The sequence below is a fragment of the Hippopotamus amphibius genome, chromosome X (assembly GCF_030028045.1).
Source record: "Hippopotamus amphibius kiboko isolate mHipAmp2 chromosome X, mHipAmp2.hap2, whole genome shotgun sequence".
Taxonomy (NCBI): domain Eukaryota; kingdom Metazoa; phylum Chordata; class Mammalia; order Artiodactyla; family Hippopotamidae; genus Hippopotamus; species Hippopotamus amphibius.
Window position 1 is genome coordinate 89215334 of NC_080203.1, and position 21323 is coordinate 89236656.

The following is a 21323-nucleotide window of genomic DNA, read 5'->3' on the forward strand; positions in this document are numbered from 1 at the left end:
AAAGAATAGACATATGTATATGCTATACTTTGCTGTACATCTGAAACTAACACAACATTGTGAATCAACTCTACTCCAATATAAAATAGATTTAAGGGGGGGAGAGAATAATAAAATGTTCTATGTGCAGTGATATGGAAAAATCCCAAAATATATTGGGAGGGACAGGCTGCAAAATACTGAGTATTGAAAGTTTTGAATAAAACATGGGGAAAATGAGGGGACAAAAGGAAGAACTCTAATAGGGTAAGACTTAGAAAAGGGCCTCTGGCTTTATTGGGCTGGGGAAGGGGGACAGGGAAGCTGTATCAAGCCCATCCTGTAGCCATTATTTGTCTTGGGCCTTATAGCATCCCTTAGGATGTGGCCTGACAGGTACTTTCCCTTAGCTCCATTTCTCAGATGATTAAAATCAAGGCCCAGAGAATTTAAGTGGGCTACCCAAGTTCCAGAGCAGCACTGTCTCCCAATATAACCCACGGCTCTTCCATATGCATTGTCTTATTTCATTATCAGGGCAACACTGTAAAGGGCATTGAGGCTAAGTAAGAGAGGTTCAGTGAATTCACCCCAGTGTCACAGAAGTAGTAGAGCCAGGATTCAACCCCTATCTTAATCAATTCAAGGAATACTTTCCTGAGTAAGTTTTTTCTAACCACCCATTCACCTCGCCAGGTAGATATTTCCTCTGGGCCCCCACACCACCCTATGGTCCATTCTGTCACAGTATTTACAATGCACATGTACCACTGATTTCTGTCACTAGACTGCCAGCAGCTTGAGAGCAATGACCATATGTGATTCTTCTTGTTAGCCCCATCCCCTAATATAGCACACAATACATATTAGGAGTTAATAAATATTTGTTGAATGAATGAACAAAGGGCAATGTCAAGGGCATCAACAGGTTAGTGATTTGTTTTTGAGAACATAAAAATAGAGATAATAGACATGTTCAATGTCCAGGGAAAAGCATATCTTTGCATCCTTAGGTTCCTCACCCAGAACTGCAGCATAAATACTTTTCCCCCAGAATTCCATAGCCTTAAAACCATCATTCTCAATGTCTGCAAAAAGACCCACAGAGCTGCTTTTCCTCCTGGAAGACTTAAAGGTTACATTCCAGTTGCTGCCATCAGAAAATAGCCCTGCAATTAAAATTAAGATCTTGGTACTTTAAGCTTTTTCATGTTTTGGTGGTTATCGGCTTAGGATTGAGTCCCAAGAGTGGAATAATTAGGACAAAGGAAATGAACATTTTTATTGCTCTTGCTTCATATTGCCAAATCACTTTCCAGTAAAGGATTGTGCCAGTTTACACTGAAGACCAATCTGAAACAGCCCTAAGGAAATCCAGATCTTGCCTGTTTCCATTGCTGGTTTTCATTTCCCCATTCTGCAGTAGCTTGTTAATATTAGTTCTGACCTTTGGGGCAAGGTGAACACATGGTTGGCCTGAAGAGAAAAGGCTCCGGGTGACTCAGGAACTTCTTTGGCAGCTGATATTTCAACAGCAGGCAAACTCCCCCTCTTACCAAGGGTACTTCCCCAGCCTTCCCAGGGAACCAACAAGCGCCTCTAGGCTCCCTGTTTTGATGTCACCCTCTGGACCTGCTTTGGGGGCCTAAATGCAAGAGAGCTGTGTGTCGTGTGTTGGATAATTAACGATGGAAGAAAAAACCTCTAGGAGAACAGGTAGGTGAGACAGAAGGAAAAATAGATACGAGTTAACACAAACCCAAATCCATTCTTTAGGCTCTCTGGAAAGTTTTCTTGGAATAGGTGGTCACTCGAACTGTTCACTAAAGTGTATGGGAAGTTGGGGATGATATGATTTATATATCTCATTATCTATCATCCTTTCTGACCTGTCTTTGTGGAACACTGGCCCTAAGGGCAGTTCCCTAGCACTTTAGAAGTCTCTCGAACTTGGTCTAGTCCATTTTTTGAATGAACTGGATGATAGAGATTAAATCTCTCACCTTCCAGCTGGTGTATAATGTAGGGCTGGTTTGTTGTGGCACTTTGAAAAAGTTTTTTGCTTCTCTAGGCTTCAATAGCCTCCTCACTAAAATGGAAATTGAAGTCCCTAGCCTGTTTCCCTCAGAGGGCTGTCACAAGGTGAAGAGGAGTGGGATGACAGGAACCAAAGCTCTTTGGAAATATTTCAGGACTTCCATGCTCTGTCTTAGTGATCCCACTTTTTCTGTAGCCTCCACAGGCAATACCACCCACAACCCTCCAGCTGCTCTTTTCCCTGAGTGACTATGGCCTGTGGAGAGCTACTCCTATGACTAGGATAGAGCAAAGCTAGGGGCCCGGGCATGGGACTGAAAGTAGTGGGGAGATGGTCAGCCAGGGCAGTGGCTAAGAAGGAAGTGGATCCTAGGCTGCTGCCACAGAAGGCCTGATATTCACATATAGGCACCTGACCTGTAAGCATGCAATCTCCCCTCATTACCCTAATACAAATGCATTCACACCCACACACTCCAAGAATTACCAATAAGGAGACCCCATTTGTGATTTTGATACCCATCAGTACTGTCTTGATACTGTTTTTAATGAGATTCTCCCATGCTCTCCATACTTTGGGAGGATAGTTAGGATCTGTGGGCCTCAGGAAATCATACTTTATGCTTTTCCTCCATAGAGTTAACCACAAATTAGAAGTTGTGTCTTAGCTCTTGGTCTTGAGTGAGTCTCTGATACTGAGTGAAATTTTTTTTCTGTAACCAGTTAATTGGACCTCTTTCTTGCGGGAGTGGGGACTTCATTCTTTTGTTCTTTCTGTTCTGCCCCATTCAGGGTTGAGAAACTTTCTAGATCCTGCTATCACCTTCTACCTTCAGACCAAGTTAGTTCCCCCACCCTGTTCCCTGCATAGCTCTCTTTTATAAAAATTTACCTTGTTGAATGGGGATTATTTGTATACACGTTCATTTCATCTAGGGTAGAGAGATGTAGACTGAGCAAGTCTCTTCTGTGCCAGGGCCTGAGCTGGACACCTGGAAACAGATCACAGATAACTGAGATCCAGTCCCCATCCTTAAGGATCTCAGTGTCTAGTAGGAAAGTAGACCGGTAAAACACAGGTGGATACTTGCTCAGGTAAATAGAAGCATATAGGCAATGTGGGAACCAATACCAAGGCTTCTCAGAGGAGGTGAGCACTGAGCCCAGCCTTGAAGAGTGAGTCAGGTTTCATTGAGAATGGAAGGGAAGAGAAGGCATCCCAGGCTCAGCAAAGGCCCAGAGGCAAAAAAGTACACAGTAAGTTTGGGGGCCCATTGAGTCAGCTGGTACAATTTAACCATGGGGTTCTAAAGAGAGACATGACTGAAGAGAGAGGTTTGATTGAGAAGAGCCAGGACTAAGACCTTTCCATGAAGCTTGTTTAGTTTTCTTACTTCTGGGGATCAGAATTGATAACAGTGGTTACACACACACACACACACACACACACACACACACACACACACACACACACACAGAATTAGTTTCAAGGTAGTTTTAAGTTGGATTTTCAAGCCTAGACCCCAAGTTTACCTTTTCAGGCCTTGTCAAAAGTCTGCTAAACTCCTATCTCAGATTTCCTGCTGCTAAAATTATCTTTCTGCCTTTTAGCAGGGTCATGAGGACAAAATTGTAAACATAGAAGAGTGGTTCATGTGATTAGATTACCTTGGATGAGCCACTTCCCCTCCCTAGACCTCAGTTTCCCTGTGAGGCTAGTGAGAATGTTTAGAAGGAGCAACTATGATAAGGAATGTTTCTTTGTGGGCTATGGAAAACATATATGTAAAGGGTTATTATTAAGATTATTAGCATTAGCAGAGTGATGCCAGTTAGGAGACTTCTTAGGATTAAGAGAGTTGTATATCTTCCAAAATCTAGTTCTAAGACTCTAAATGTTCTGAGCCAATCTGGAAGACTCCATTCCTAAATCAAGCTAGATTGATCAGTTAACCAAAGAAAAATCCTGGACTGGAGAAATCAGACCCCCCCCCCCCCCCCATTTTCTATTCCTGGCTTGGTGACTTAATTTGCTATGGGAACTTAGGAAAATACTTCCCCTCTCTAGGCCTCCATTTTCTTATCTGAGAGGGTTGCATGAAATTATTTCTAGGGGACTTCTGTATCACAAAACCAAAAAAGTGAAAGTGAATTCATCTTTCTAATTGATTGGCATGAGCTCTTTATTTATTATAAATGTTAACCCTTTGTCATAATTTTGTAAGTTTCCTTTACTGAGTGTTTCCTGAATGCTCAGCATCACATTAGAAGTTGCAGATTAGCCAAAGAGGTGATCGATATTTTACTTCACAAAGGAAATCACAGTGTTTGGTAATATATATTGAACATTTCTCAGGTTACTTTATATGTGTTATCACATTGAATCTTCAAAAACCCTAAGGGAGTAAGTACTCTTATGAGATGGAAATACCAGGGCACTGAAAAGTTAAGTCTTCTTCCCAGGGTCTCATAGCAAGGGACAGAGGTGGGATTCCACTCAGGTAGTGTGGCTCCAGAGACCATTGCTTTTAACCACTGTGATCCACTGTCTCAGTAGATTCATTTAGAAGGGCAGGCTCTGAAATGTATTGAAAGTTTGGTATGATTTATACACAACAGCTGGAGGGAATCTAACCCTTATGTAGACTAGAATGCTGAGAATGTATTTTAGGGAACTTCTTAAAAGGCAAAGTGGAGCTGAGAACATTGGAGGTCAAGGATTGGAGATTTGTATCCCCATGAGATTGCCCCAGTGTTGCCCAGCTCAGTGGAAGAAACTGAGCTTCCTTGTAACCAATCACTGGAGGTTTATCAAGGGGTGGGAAGGTTGCAAAAGAATGAAGTAAGAGCACACTTGGACATCTTCCAGGTAAGCTATGCTGTTAGATGAGTTCTACACATAAAAGTTTCAAAACAACCAGGGGGATGGGGGAGGGAAAAGCAGAGACATCTGGGTAGGATGGCTCTGGACTATGGACTTGTCCTACTTTGAGGCCATTGCTCTCTACTCACCACACTCTGCCTCCTGCAGCCTCTCCCCAAGCCTCCATTCCCGTGGCTTGGCATGAAGAACTTTAGTCTGGTTCTGAGTCAGATCACAATGCCTTTCTCCCTAGGGGACCTCATGGCAGTTGGCAGTCATGAGAGTAGTGCTTACCATTTCTCCCCCTAGCAATGTCTGCATTCACTTCTTTTCCCAAGGTGTCAGGTTTACTCTGATTTATTTAGCCTTGGCTGGAGAGAGTATAAAGGTGACCAGATAGTGCCCATCTCTCCAAGAGTGTCCCGGACAGCACATTTTAGGAGAGAGAGAGGCCCTTTGATAGGAAAGGTATTCAGAATTCAGGGGAAGACAGGGGTTGCAATGCCATTTGGTCGGAGGCACTGAGGCAGTAAACTTTCCGCTTCCAGTTGGGGCCTATGATTGCTAGCTCAAAACATGGCGTTTTTCAGTAGGGACTTTGTGTTTGTGTGTTTATACTTGGGAATCTTGCATTTCTGATGTGGATCTCTGTTTCTGGGTTGGAACTTGACATTCTACTTGGGCCTGTTTTTTATTTCGAAGCTATGAAAGCTGCTGAGATCTGCCTCCATCACCTTTGCCTCCCCACCCCACACAGGATATAAGCACATGATCTTTGGTCTTTTATTTGCATACTCTACTAGTCCTGTCTTCATTGGAGGGAAGTGACTGGCCAAACCTGGGCCATCTTGCTGGCTGCCTTCCTTGCTGGGCTCCAACTTATCTCTTAAGTACACAGCCCTTGGAGTTCAGAGGCCTCTGCTGACCTCTGTCCAACCTCTCCTTCTCTGCACCCAAGCCCCCACTGGTACATACAGGAGCAGAGGCAGGCAAGGCAGGCAAGGACTAGGAGACAGGAGAGGGGCTGGAGACAGGCTGCTAGAGGGCTCAAAACCCCAGTGCAGCTCCCTGTCCCAACTCTGTCCACCACCTGCTGTGGCCACAGCAACAGAAGAGACAGCTAATAAGACAGAAAGTGAGGCCCCGTACCTTGTGGACAGTGGTGTCATTAGCTGCGACGCCTAAGATGTCTCAGGAGATGGCAGAGCTCACCCAAACCAGATTGCAGAAGATCTGGATTCCACACAGTGGCGGAAACAGCAGGCTGCAACGCAGGAGGGGCTGTAAGTGGGGTTTGCTTCCATGGGATTCAAGGGAGTGGTGGTAGAGTGGGTGTAGAAGAGCAAAGGACATGCCCCCCATCCACCCCCACCCCAACCTGAAAGTTGGAATAGATGAGCAGCTGGATGAAAAAGCTGTAGGGTAACAAGAGGCTAATGTCAAAAAGGTAGAGAAAGCATGAGAGAAAGAAATACAGAAAGAGAGAGATGAAGACAGAGGAAGAATGAGGATTACATAATGACCATTTTAATCAGATGGATTTTTGACTAGGAATTATTTCTTTCTCATCCAGAGCTTATTTGGAATACTTCTTGCTTGAAATTTGACATTTGTAGTTCAGTGTAAACCTATGTGTTTTATTTTGGTGACCTCAGTGAAGTGTGTGGAAATTGGTACTGATAGTGCTTGGGTGAAATAAGGTGATGGTTCCTGGCATTACTTCTCAGAGGACAGGTGCTGGGTGCACAACAGTGCCATATCACTGGTTGGTTTTGCTCCTCCCCTTTCCAAATCCCCTTCTAATAAGTCTCGGACTGGGTTGGGAAATTCTGGGTGTCCTGTCTCCTTCATTGCCTTCTTGGTGCATATGGACACTTTTGCTGCTCTGGGGATTTGAGGGAGAAGACACTCAGGGAAAGCCTGCTGGTGTAATGTTCACTTTGAAAATTTAAGAAAGAGCAGATTCAAAGGGGAAGCAATTGAAACCTGTAAATATATGTTTTAAGTACAGTATAACATTTGCCATAGATAACAGGGGACAGTTGCGGATCAAGGTGCTTCCAGCCCAAGAATTTTGGCCTGAGGAGCCATAAGGTGGGCGGAGATAAGACAGCTGTGGACTGTGGGACTCAGACATCTCAAGGACCAGCTAACCAAGCTTCCACTATGCTAATGCTAGAGGAGGTCCAGGCTCAGGGCTAGTGATGAGAGGATCCAGGAAGATGTAGGATGTTAAACATACTATGTAGAATGGAGGGTGTGGCTGGAGGGAGGGGAAAAAACAGCTTCCTGTTCTTCTTCCTCCTCCTCTTCACAAGCAGTTTCAATCACTCATCTGGCGATCTAGGAGCCTCGATGGGACTGAGAATTACATCCCACCCTCACCCACACAGCCACTCTTTATCATTTCTAAGGGACTGTTGGGTTTAGCTGGCAAGCAGGCAAGCCACTCTGCATACCTGGGTTAGGGTTAGAGTTAGGGTTAGGATGCTTATATTCCTGGGAACTCTGTCTTTCATGTTGGAGAAATAATATACCTAAATCACCTAATACAGTCTCTGTCATATAGAGAGTACAAAATAAATACGTGCTCACTTTATTTCTGAGCCTATCTTTCCTCAGCTGTAAGACAGAATTAATACCTACTTCCCCATGTTGTTGGGGGTAATTCAGTGATTCAGACTGCCTAGCTTTGAGTCCCAGCTCTGCCACCTCCTGCCTCTGTGACCTTGGAAAATTCTCTTAACTTACCTGTGCTTCCATTTCCTCATCTGTAAAAAGAAGTTAGTAATAGTGTTGTTGTGAAGATTAGAGAGCTAAAGCATATAAAATGCTTAGAAGAATGTCCAGTGCATATTAAGTACTCAATAAATGTTATTATTATTTAAACAAGAAGATGGGTGTGTGGTCTTTTTGCCCATCATACCCCCAGCATCAAGCCCGAAGCCTGGCACATAGCAGATATTCAGTAAATGGTCACTCTGCTACTTCCACTCTACCACTCACCATAGCCAAACATGGGGCTCTGTGTGTACAAGACAGTAACTCATTAATGATTGACTGAATTATGCCAGACTGCAGATGTAATAAACGTAGTGCCCTGGGCAATGTCTGCCTCACCTCCTTTGCTGTGGAGGGCAGGCTATTTACCCCAGACAGATCTGAATTACCTTTTGCTTTGAGCATTCTCTCTACAAGACCTGCCCACCCCCACAGCGGGCAGTAGGGGAGGGGAGGCACACAATGACTTAATGACTGTTCTGAGGATTAAATGCATTAACATGTGTCAAGTGCTTGAACAGCTGTATATATTCATCTGTGACTTGTTTTTCTCATTCACTGTTATTTTTTTGCACCATTTATAATATTGTTGCATGCAGTTGTAGTTTGTTTATTCTCCTTGCTGTTTAATATCACATTTTGTGAATATCCCATGGTTTATATCCATCTTACTGTTGATGTACATTTAGGTAGTTTCTAGTTTTGGGTTATGAACAATTATGCAATGATGATTTTTGTCCCCATAAATTTTGGAATCAGTTTTTCAAGTTATGCACACACACACAAACACAACCTGGGATTTTGATTGGAATTGCAGTCAACCTGTATATTAATTTAAGGAGAGTTAACATCTGTGTGATATTGAGTCTTCTGTAAACATGGTGTCTCTCTATTTAGACTTTTTTGAAGTTATTTGAGTGAAGTTTTATAATTTAAAAGGGCTTATATATTATAAGACTTTTTTGCTTATTTTTGTTGCTATTGTATACCTTTTTTAGAAAATTATATTTTATACCAATTTATTGCTAATGCATACAAATTTAATTGTGGTATTTTTGTATATTACATTTGCAACTAGCAAACCTGATAAACTTTCTTATTAATTTGATAATTTATATATAAATGACAGTTTTCTTTTTTCCTTTCCAATCTTTATCTTTTTTTAAATCTCTTTTTCTTAAATTACTGCATTGCTAGGACCTTCAATACATGTACACCAATGTCAAATAGAAATGTTAATATTGTGCATGTTTATGTTGAACCTAATTTTAAAGGTAATGCTTTTAAAGTTTCACCATTAAGTTTGCCGTAATTTTTTTTTTGTAGATACCATTTAACAGGTTAAGGAAGTTCCAGTTTGTTCTTAGTTTGCCAATAGGATTTTTTAAAGATGAGTAAATGTTGAATTTTGTAAGCATGATTTCTGTATTCACTGAGATGACAGGTTGATTTTCTATTTTAATCTGTTAATGTGAATTACATTAGAGATTTTTCTTATTTTGAACTTATCTTGCAGTCCTAGGATAAATAAAAACTGCTGGATTTTAGTTCATTAATATTTTGTTTAGGAATTTGGCATTCTGTTCATGAATGAGATTGACCTGAACTTTTTCCATTCTCATAGTTCCCTGTTTGACTTTTGTGTCATAAAATGAAGTGGGAACTATTTCCTTTCATGCTATTTTTCTGACAGAGGTTGTCCAGGGAACTATTTGTTCTTTAAATATTTGGCACAACTTCCAAGTAAAAACACCTGGGCCTGGTGCCTTCTTTGTAAGAAAAATTTTAATGGATATAACCTTTTAAATAGTTATAGAATCATTCCAGTTTGCTATTCTTGTCAGTTTTGTTAAATTATGGTTTTCAAGGAATTTTTCTATTTCACATCACTTTTCAAATTTATTTGCATAAACTTAACTCCACATTTTAAAAAGTCTCTTTTGCATTTGCAGTTATATTCTCTTATCCTTGTTTATTTGTACCTTCTCTTTTTCCTCTTGATCAATCTTGCCAGAAGTTTGTCACTTTTATAAGTTTTTTAAAATAGTAAATTTTTGGCTTTCTGATTCTTTCTGCTATGTCTTTGGCTTTTTATTTAGCTATTTTCCTTATTATTCTTTTTTTCTCTTTATTTGGATTTATTCTGTTCTTTTTTTAACTTCTGGAGTTGGATGCACAGCTTATTAATTTTCAGACTTTCTCCCTTTTGAATATAAGCATCGGATGCTATTATTGGCCTACTAAACAGAGCTGATATTCCACAGGTGCACAATTGTATGGACATATGAATTTTTAAAAATATTTCCAGACCATTTGGTAAATAAGCACTGCTCCAGGCTTTCTTAGTTTCCCCATCACTTACCCAGTTGTCCTGGCCACCTCAGTCCCTTTCCCAGAATTGCTAAGACCTACAGATTATCATCTAACGACTAAAGGGTTAATGCCTAACATAGAAGGAGGCCTCTAGTAATTGGTGCCAAACCCTTGAGCCAGCTTCTGTTTTGACAGATCAGTGCCCTTGCCATTTCCAGTTTAATTCCATTCTCCTTAGAGAACAAACATTGTATGATTTCAGTTGTTTGACATCTATTGAGACTTGCTTTATGGACCAACATGTGGTAATTTTTGGTAAAACTTCCATGAGCACTTGAAAACATGTACATTTTACAATTGGGTTCAGAGTACTATATACTTCGATTAAGTCATGTTTCTTCATCTGGCTCAAATGCTCTATATTCTTCCAGGATTTTGTCTACTTCTTGATATGGAAAATTTGTTAATGTCTCCTTGTAACTATGTCAATTTTGAAGCTTTGTAAATAGTTACAAATTTAGAATTTCTGGTAAATTGAATATCAATATGTAAGGAAATTATTTCTGGTAATCTAGTATCACTGGCATTTTGTTCCTGCACTTTTTTTCTGATATGTATATATGTCAGAAATATATATATTTATTGAGGTATAGTTAGTTTACAATATTGTGTTAGTTTCGACTATACAGCAAAGTGATTCAGCATATATATATGTATATATGTGTGTGTGTATATATATATTCTTTTTCAGATTCTTTTCCATTATAAGTTATTACAAGATATTGAATATAGTTCTCTGTGCTATACAGTAAGACCTTGTTGTTTATCTATTTTATATATGTTTGTATATGTTAATCCCAAACTCCTAATTTATCTCTCCCCCACCCCTGCTATCCCCTTTGATAACCATGTTTGTTTTCTAAGTCTTTAGTCTGTTTCTGTTTTGTAAATAATTTCATTTGTACCATTTTTTTAGATTCCACATATAAGTGATATCATATGATATTTGTTTTCTCTGTCAGACTTACTTCACTTAGTATGATAATCTCTAGGTTCATCCATGTTTCGGCAAATGGCCTTATCTCATTCTTTTTTATGGCTGAGTAATATTCCATTGTATATATGTACCACATCTTCTTTATTCATTCATATTTTTTAGGCTCTTTATTGGAATATAATTGCTTTACATTCTTGTACCAGTTTTTGAGGTACACCAAAGTCAATCAGCTGTATTTATACACATATCCCCATATTCCCTCCCTCCCATGACTCCCCCCCATCCTCCCCATCCCGTCCCTCTAAGGCATCACCCATCATTGAGCTGATCTCCCTTTGTTATACAGCAACTTCCCACTGGCTACCTATTTTACAGTTGGTAGTATACATATGTCTATGCTACTCTCTCATTTCGTCCCAGCTTCCCCTTCACCCCCCACTCCCCCAACCTCGTGTCCTCCAGTCCATTCTCTGCATCTACATCTTTATTCTTGTCTTGTCACTGGGTTCATCAGTACCATTTTTTTTTTTTTTTAGATTCCGTATATATGAGTTAGCATACAATATTTGTTTTGCACTTTCTGGCTTACTTCACTCTGTATGACAGACTCTAGGTCTATCCACCTCATTACATATAGCTCCATTTCATTCCTTTTTATAGCTGAGTAATATTCCATTGTATATATATGCCACGTCTTCTTTATCCATTCATTTGTCGATGGACATTTAGGTTGCTTCCATGTCTTGGCTATTGTAAATAGTGCTGCTATGAACATTGAGATGCATGTATCTCTTCAAATTAGATTTTTCTGTGCATATGTGCCCAAGAGTGGGGTTACAGGATCATATGGTAACTCTATTTTTAACTTTTTAAGGAACCTCCATATTCTTCTCCATAGTGGCTGCATCAATTTGCTTTCCCAGCAACAGCATAGGAGGTTTCCTTTTTCTCCAGATCCTCTCCAGCCTTTATTATTTGTAGACTTTTTAATAATGGCCATTCTGACTGGTGTAAGAAAAATATTTTTGATAGAGATAGAATTCACATACCATAAAACTCACTATTTTAAAGTGTACAACTTAATGGTTTTCAGTATATTCACATGGTTGTGTAACATCACTACTAATTTCAGAATATTTTCATCACCCCCCCAAAGAAACCCTATACTCTTTAGTGTCATTCCAGATTCTCCCCTCCCCACAGCCACTGGCAACCACTAAAATCTACTTATTGTCTCCATAGATTTGCCTATTCTGGACATTTTGCATTAATGGAATCATACAATAAGTGGCCTTTTGTATCTGGCTTCTTCCATTGAGCATAACATTTTCAAAGTTAATCCATGTTGTAGCATGTGTAGGTACTTCATTCCTTTTCATAGCTGAATAATATTCCATTATATAGATACACCACATTTTGTTTATCCATTCATGGATTGTTGGAAATTTGGTTTGTTTCCACTTTTGGCTATTATGAGTAATGCTGCCATGAACATTCTTGTATAAGTTTTTATGTGGACATATGTTTTCATTTCTCTTGAATATATACCTAGGAGTGGAAATGCTGAGTCCTCTGGTAATTCTATCTATAATGCTTTGAGGAGCTGATAAACTGGTTTTCAAAGTGGTTTCACATTTTACATTCCCAAAAGCAACATATGAGCATTCTAATTTCTCTATATCCTCGCTAACATTTTAAAAATTATAGCCATCCTAAGTGGGTATGAAATTATATATCATTGTGATTCTCATTTGCATTTTACTAATGACTAATGATGTTGAGCATCTTTTCATGTACTTACTGGCTATTTGTTTATCTTCTTCGGAGAAATGTCTTTTCAAATTCTTTGCTTGTTTTTTTTTTTTTTTTTTTTTTTTTTTTTTTATTATTATTTTATTTTTTTTTTGGGGGGGTACACCAGGTTCAATCAACTGTTTTTATACACATATCCCCATATTCCCTCCCTTCCTTGATGCCCCCCCCCTCGATTCCCCCCCACCCTCCCTGCCCCAGTCCTCTAGGGCATCTTCCATCCTCGAGTTGGACTCCCTTTGTTATACAACAACTTCCCACTGACTATTTTACAGTTGGTAGTATATATATGTCTGTACTACTCTCCCGCTTCTTCTCAGTTTCCCCTTCACTCCCCGCCCCCTCCCATACCTCGAGTTCTCCAGTCCATTCCCTGTATCTGCTTCCCTGTTCTTGTCACTGAGTTCATCAGTACCATTTTTAGATTCCGTATATGTGAGTTAGCATACAATATTTGTCCTTCTCTTTCTGACTTACTTCACTCTGTATGACAGATTGTAGTTCTATCCACCTCATTACATATAGCTCCATCTCATCCCTTTTTATAGCTGAGTAATATTCCATTGTATATATATGCCACATCTTCTGTATCCATTCATTTGTTGATGGGCATTTAGGTTGCTTCCATGTCCTGGCTATTGTAAAGAGTGCTGCAATAAACATGATGGTACACGTTTCTTTTGGGATTATGGTTTTCTTTGGGTATATGCCCAGGAGTGGGATGACTGGATCATATGGTAGTTCTATTTGTAGTTTTTGAAGGAACCTCCAAATTGTTTTCCATAGTGGCTGTACCAACTTACAGTCCCACCAACAGTGCAGGAGAGTTCCCTTTTCTCCACACCCTCTCCAACATTTGTTGTTTCCAGACTTTGTGATGATGGCCATTCTGATTGGTGTGAGGTGATACCTCATTGTGGCTTTGACTTGCATTTCTCTGATGATGAGTGATGTTGAGCATCTTTTCATGTGTTTGTTGGCCATCTGTATGTCTTCTTTGGAGAAATGTCTATTTAGGTCTTCTGCCCATTTGTGGATTGGGTTATTTGCTTTTTTGGTATGAAGCTGCATGAGCTGCTTGTATATTTTGGAGGTTAATCCTTTGTCCGTTGTTTCATAGGCAATTATTTTTTCCCATTCTGAGGGTTGCCTTTTAGTCTTGTTTATGGTTTCTTTTGCTGTGCAAAAGCTTTTAAGTTTCATGAGGTCCCATTCGTTTATTCTTGATTTTATTTCCATGATTCTAGGAGGTGGGTCAAAAAGGATGTTGCTTTGATGTATGTCAAAGAGTGTTCTGCCTATGTTTTCCTCTAGGAGTTTGATAGTGTCTGGCCTTATATGTAGGTCTTTAATCCATTTGGAGTTTATTTTTGTGTATGGTGTTAGGAAGTGTTCTAATTTCATTCTTTTACATGTTGCTGTCCAATTTTCCCAGCACCACTTATTGAAGAGGCTGTCTTTTTTCCATTGTATACTCGTGCCTCCTTTGTCAAAGATAAGGTGCCCATATGTGTTTGGGCTTGCTTGTGAGTTCTCTATTCTGTTCCATTGATCTTCCTTTCTATTTTTGTGCCAGTACCATACTGTCTTGATCACTATGGCCTTGTAGTATAGTTTGAAGTCAGGAAGCCTGATTCCACCAACTCCATTTTTCCTTCTCAAGATGGCTTTGGCTATTCGGGGTCTTTTGCGTTTCCATACAAATCGTAAGATTTCTTGCTCTAGTTCTGTGAAAAATGCCATTGGTAATCTGATTGGGATTGCATTAAATCTGTAAATTGCTTTGGGTAGTACAGTCATTTTCACGATGTTGATTCTTCCAATCCAGGAACATGGTATATCCCTCCATCTGTTTATGTCATCTTTGATTTCTTTCATCAATGTCTTAAAGTTTTCTGCATACAGATCTTTTGCCTCCTTAGGCAGGTTTATTCCTAGGTATTTTATTCTTTTGGTTGCAATGGTGAATGGGAGAGTTTCCTTAATTTCTCTTTCTGCTCTTCCGTTGTTAGTGTATAGGAATGCAAGAGATTTCTGTGCATTAATTTTGTATCCTGCTACTTTACTAAACTCATCAATGAGTGCTAGCAGTTTTCTGGTAGAGTCTTTAGGGTTTTCTATATATAGTATCATATCATCTGCAAAGAGTGATAATTTTACTTCTTCTTTTCCAATTTGGATTCCTTTAATTTCTTTTTCTTCTCTGATTGCTGTGGCTAACACTTCCAAAACTATGTTGAATAACAGTGGTGAGAGTGGACACCCTTGTCTTGTTCCTGTTCTTAGAGGGAATTCTTCCAGTTTTTCTCCATTGAGAACAATGTTGGCTTTTGGTTTGTCATATATGGCTTTTATGATGTTGAGGTAATTTCCTTCTATGCCCATTTTCTGGAGAGCTTTTATCATAAATGGATGTTGAACTTTGTCAAAAGCTTTTTCTGCATCTATTGAAATGATCATATGGTTTTTATCCTTCAAGTTGTTGATATGATGTATCACGTTGATTGATTTGCGTATATTGAAGAATCCTTGCATCCCAGGGATAAACCCCACTTGATCGTGGTGTATGATTTTTTTAATGTGCTGTTGGAGTCTGTTAGCTAGTATTTTGTTGAGGATTTTTGCATCTATATTCATCAGTGATATTGGTCTGTAGTTTTCTTTTTTTGTGACATCTTTGCCTGGTTTTGGTATCAGGGTGATGGTAGCCTCGTAGAATGAGTTTGGGAGTGCTCCGCCTTCTGCAATATTTTGGAAGAGTTTGAGAAGGATAGGTGTTAACTCTTCTCGAAATGTTTGATAGAATTCGCCTGTGAATCCATCTGGTCCTGGGCTTTTGTGTGTTGGGAGATTTTTAATCACTGCCTCAATTTCTGTACTTGTGATTGGTCTGTTCATGGTTTCTATTTCTTCCTGGTTCAGTCTTGGAAGATTGTATTTTTCTAAGAATGTATCCATTTCTTCCAGGTTATCCAATTGATTGGCATATAGTTGCTTGTAGTAGTCTCTCATGATGTTTTGTATTTCTGAGGTGTCCGTTGTGACTTCTCCTTTTTCATTTCTAATTCTGTTGATTTGCATCTTCTCCCTTTTTTTCTTGATGAGTCTGGCTAATGGTTTATCAATTTTGTTAATCTTCTCAAAGAACCAGCTTTTAGTTTTATTTATTTTTCTTATGGTTTCTTTCCTTTCTTTTTCATTTATTTCTGCTCTGATCTTTACGATTTCTTTCCTTCTGCTCACTTTGGGGTTTCTTTGTTCTTCTTTCTCTAGTTGTTTGAGGTGTAAGGTTAGGTTGTTTATTCGATCATTTTCTTGTTTCTTAAGGTAGGACTGTATTGCTATAAACTTCCCTCTTAGAACTGCTTTTGCTGCGTCCCATAGGTTTTGGGTTGTTGTGTTTTCGTTGTCATTTGTTTCTAGATACTTTTTGATTTCCTCTTTGATTTCTGTAGTGATTCCTTGGTTGTTTAATAGTGAATTGTTTAGCCTCCATGTGTTTGTATTTTTTGCAGTTTTTTTCCTGTAATTGATATCTAGTCTCATGGCGTTGTGGTCTGAGAAGATGCTTGATATGATTTCAATTTTCTTGAATTTGCTGAGGTTTGCTTTGTGACCCAAGATGTGATCTATCCTGGAAAATGTTCCGTGTGCACTTGAGAAGAAAGTGTAGTCTGTCGTTTTTGGATGGAATGTCCTATAAATATCAATTAAGTCGAGATGGTCTAATGTGTCATTTAAAGCTTGTGTGTCTTTATTTATTTTCTGTTTGGATGATCTGTCCATTGATGTAAGTGGGGTGTTCAAGTCTCCCACTATAATTGTGTTACTGTCGATGTCCCCTTTTATAGCTGTTAGCATTTGCCTTATGTATTGAGGTGCTCCTATATTGGGGGCATAGATATTTACCATTGTGATATGTTCTTCTTGGATGGATCCCTTGATCATTATGTAGTGCCCTTCCTTGTCTCTTTTAATAGTCTTTACTTTCAAGTCTAATTTGTCTGATATGAGTATTGCTACTCCAGCTTTCTTTTGACTTCCATTTGCATGGAATATCTTTTTCCATCCCTTCACTTTCAGTCTATATGTATCCCTTGGTCTGAAGTGGGTTTCTTGTAGGCAGCATATAGAAGGGTCTTGTTTTTGTATCCATTCAGCCAGTCTGTGTCTTTTGGTTGGAGCATTTAATCCATTTACATTTAAAGTGATTATTGACATGTGTGTTCCAATTACCATTTTCTTAATTGTTTTGGGTTTGTATTTGTAGGTGTTTTCCTTTTCTTGTGTTTCCTACTTAGAGAAGTTCCTTTAGCACTTGTTGTAAGGCTGGTTTGGTGGTGCTGAATTCTCTTAACTTTTGCTTGTCTGGAAAGCTTTTGATTTCTCCCTCAAATCTGAATGAGATTCTTGCTGGGTAAAGTATTCTTGGCTGTAGGTTTCTCTCTTTCAGGACTTTCAGTATATCCTGCCATTCCCTTCTGGCCTGCAGAGTTTCTGTAGAAAGGTCAGCTGTTATCCTGATGGGTTTTCCCTTATATGTTGTTTGTTGCTTTTCTCTTGCTGCTTTTAATATTTTTTCTTTGTGTTGAATTGTCGTTAGTTTGATTAATATGTGTCTTGGTGTATTTCTCCTTGGATTTATTCTGTATGGGACTCTCTGTGCTTCTTGGACTTGGTGAATTATTTCCTTTCCCATGTTGGGGAAGTTTTCCACTAGAACCTCTTCAAATATTTTCACAGACCCTTTCTTGTTTTCTTCTTCTTCTGGGATGCCTATAATTCGAATGTTGGTACGTTTAAGGTTATCACTGAGGTCTCTGAGGCTGTCTTCTAGTCTTTTTATTTTTTTATCTTTTTCCTGCTCTGTGGCGTTTATTTCTTCCATTCTATCTTCCAACTCACTTATTCGTTCTTCTGCCTCAGTCATTCTGCTGGTTAGAGCATCTAGAGTGTTTTTAATTTCAGTTATTTTGTTATCCATTGCTGTTTGTTTTTCTGAGTTCTTATGAACTGTTTCTTGTACTTTCTCTAATTTGTTATCGAGATTTTGTATCATTTTTACTATCATTACTCTAAATTCTTTTTCAGGCATTTTTCCTATTTCCTCCTCATTTATTTGGTCTTGTGGGTTTTTTTCCTGCTCCTTTGCCTGCATGGTGTTTCTTTGTTTCCTCATGGTTGTCCAAGCTTTTGGGGTTGCTTGTCCTGGTGATAGAGGTGTTTATAGAAGACTGTCCAAGCCTCAGACTAATGTCCAAGTATTGGATTAGATGAATATTCAGTCTAGGAAACACATACATGTATAAGACACACAATTATTGAATCCGTTAGGACATAAGGCTCTAGAAAGACCTGACAGAACCCCAGTGTGCTATCAGATATTCAGAGAGAAACCCAGCAGAAATTGACAACTGAAACAGAACAAATCAGAGACAAAAGCAAAAGCAAACAAACAACAAATAACACCCTACACATACAAACATCAATCCAGGGAGATTTTGTAAGCTAGGATCAAATATAGAAATGAGCTGGAGTACCACCAGAGAGAATGGAGATTCTCAGAATGTAATTAGACAACTGTACTAAGAACTAAGATAAAGACAAAAGCCTAATATTAATACCAAGGCAGTGCATCATCTGGAGAATAGGGCAAGGAGTCTGAGCAGACCGATAGTGTTGCTTATAAGTATGTTAAGATAAAATACACTTAAAATGGCTGGAAGAAAGGGGAACAGAAGAGCGTAATGTGGTTGGAAATATGCAAAGAAAAAGAAAGGAATAGAAGTGTATAAAAGAAAGGGATGAAAGGAAAGTATGAGAGATATTTTGTCCGTACTACCAAAAACTTAGCTAGATATAGAAGTATTTTAAAAGGCAAAAAAAAAAAAAAAAAAAGAGTAAAAAATATCCTTATAAAATTATGTTGTAAAACTTGTAGATCCCTTAGAGCTAAGATTGTATTTAATAAATCAAAAAAAAAAAAAATCCAGAACTGATCCCCGAATGGACCAGTTCAATAGGTATTGATACTACTATTTCTGTTTCCTTAGCGTCTCAGCTGTAAGTGTCCTTTTCCTTGCCTTGGGTTTTTTTTTTTGCGTTATTCTGTGACCAGCAGAGGTTCCTTTATTGTTCGTCTGTAAGCCTCGGTGTGTGGGGAGGGAGAGGGTGCAATAGTGGCTCCTTCTCCTGGGAGGGAGTGAGCAGTGGCGCACTGTTGCTTCAGTCAGGCTTGGAGGTGCCTGTTGCAGAGGGCGCTGGTGGCTCAGGCGTACACAGAAAGTCTTAGAGTTGGGCCTCTCTCGGGGTTTTTTCTTTTTGATGCTGGTTTTTTTTTTTTTTTTTTTTCTCTCGGCAGCCTCCCTGCTGCTGGCGTTGCAAGGAGTTTTAATCTAGCCCCGCCCGAGCGCCTGAGGGTGCTTGTTATCCCTGAGCGCCTTATGTGGCCCCGCAGGGCGTCTCTCCGCTGCCTGTTACAGAGGCGCAGAAAGAGAGAGAGAGGCTATGCGCGCGGCTCCTCCCCCCCACCCGGGAGCCTGCAGCCTCCAGCCGCCATCATGGCCGGGCAGCTCTCAGGGATCGGCACTCCTCTCCGCGAACTTCCTCCCTCCTGTCCTCTCGGTCCGTCACCCTACCGGCAACAATGTTTCTCCCCCTGAACCAGCTCTCCGGTTCCCACGCTCCCGCTCCTGGACCCTCCGTTCAGCTGCGGATCGATGTCTCGGTCCGGGAACGCTGAGCTGCGCTGCGGACCCTCCGTATGTTTCTCACTCCCTCCCGTCTGCCACAGCTCCGCCGCTTCACCCTCTTTGAGCCCTCGTAGATGCCTCCCTACCGGCTATGTCAGGTTCTCCGCAGCCCTTTCCGGTGTCCGAGGCCGTCTGCTGGTGTTCAGCTGGTTCTCTGTGGGAATGACTGTGTCCTTCCGTGCATTCCCAATGCATCTGTGGAGAGGGATGCACTCCACGTCTCTCTACTTCACCGCCATCTTTTTCTCTCCTCTCTTTGCTTGTTTTTAAACTGGGTCATTTGTCTTTTTATTTGGGGTCATTGTCTTTTTTATATTCTGGAAACTAGACTCTTGTCAAATATATGGTTTGCAAATATTTACTCCCATTCCACTAGCTGTGTTTTCACTTTCTTGATAATGCCTTTTGAAGCACAAAAGTTTTTAATTTCAGTGAAGTCCAATTTACCTACTTTTCCTTTGTTGCTTGTGACTTAGGTGTTATATCCCAGAAGCCACCATCTAATCCAAGATCACAAAAATTTGTGCTTAGGTTTTCTTCTTCTAAGACTTTTATAGTTTCAGCTCTTACATTTAGGTTTTTGACTCATTTTGAATTAATTTTTGCATATGGTGTGAGGTAGGAGTCCAACTGCATTCTCTGCACGTGAATATGTATTTCAGCACCATTTGTTGAAAACAGTCTTCCTTCTCTCACTGACTTGCTTTGGCACCCTTGATGAAAATAAATTAGAGAGTTTATGCCTGAGTTCTATTTCAATGGTTTATATATCTATCCTTATGCCAGTACAGCACTGTCTTTATTACTATAGTTTTTTTTTTTATTAAGTTTCGAAATTGGGAAGAACTTTGTTCTTCTTTTTCTAGATGATGTTGGCTCTTCTAGGCTCCTTTCATTTCCATATGAATTTTAGGATCAACTTCTCAATTTCTGCAAGGAAGTCAACTGGAATTTTGATAGGGATTTTGTTGAATCTGTAGACCAATTAGAGAATATTGACATCTTAACATTATTGTCTTAGGTCCATGAACATGGGATGTTGTTCCATTAATTTAGGTCCTCTTTAATTTCTTTCAACAATGTAAGTTTTCAGGGGGTAAGTTTTGCATTTCTTTTAAGTATTCCTAGTATTTTTTGATGCTATTGTAAATTGAATTGTTTTATTAATTTCATTTTGTTTGCTCTTGCTTCTTTATGGAAATATGATTTATTTTTATATATTGATTGTGTATCCTGCAACATCACACAACTCATTTATTAATCCTAATAGGGTTTTAGCAGATTTCTTGGAATTTTCTACATGTAAGATAATGTCATCTGCAAATAACGATAGTTTTATTTCTTCCTTTCCAAACTGGATGCCTTTTATTTCCTTTTTTTTGCCTAATTACCCTCACTAGAAACTCTAGTACAATGTTGAAAAGATGAAGCAATAATAGACATCTTTCTCTTGTTCCTGATTTTAGGGGATTACCATACAATCTTTCTCCATTACGTACAATACTAGCCATGAGTCTTTCATAGATGTCCTTTATCAGATTGAGGAACTTCCCTTGTATTCTCAATTTGTTGTGTGGTTTTATCATGAATGAGTGCTTAATTTTTCAGTTTCCTTTTCTATGTGCGTTGAGAAGATCATGTGGTTTTGGTCCTTTATTCTACTAATGTGGTGTATTACATTACTTGGTTTTCAGAGGTCTAATCAAAATTGCATTCCTATAATAAAGCTAACTTGGTGACTGTATAATCTTTTATATTTTTCTGGATTCAATTTGCTAATATCTTGAAG

General features: G+C 39.3%; 1 protein-coding gene across 6 annotated transcripts in view; it reads left to right on the top strand.

The window, feature by feature from the left end:
* Positions 1-1504: 1504 nt before the first annotated feature.
* Positions 1505-21323, top strand: part of PFKFB1 (6-phosphofructo-2-kinase/fructose-2,6-biphosphatase 1) — a 64040-nt gene continuing 44221 nt past the window's right edge. For 2 of the 6 annotated variants that reach the window (XM_057717417.1, XM_057717420.1), the window contains exon 1: positions 1505-1695. In XM_057717417.1, coding sequence (XP_057573400.1) covers positions 1668-1695 — 28 coding nt within the window. In that variant the 5' untranslated portion in view covers positions 1505-1667. Of the gene's footprint in view, positions 1696-2808; positions 2858-5835; positions 6163-21323 lie in introns of those variants that run through there. The other 4 variants (XM_057717418.1, XM_057717422.1, XM_057717416.1 and 1 more) reach the window with 4 other exon arrangements.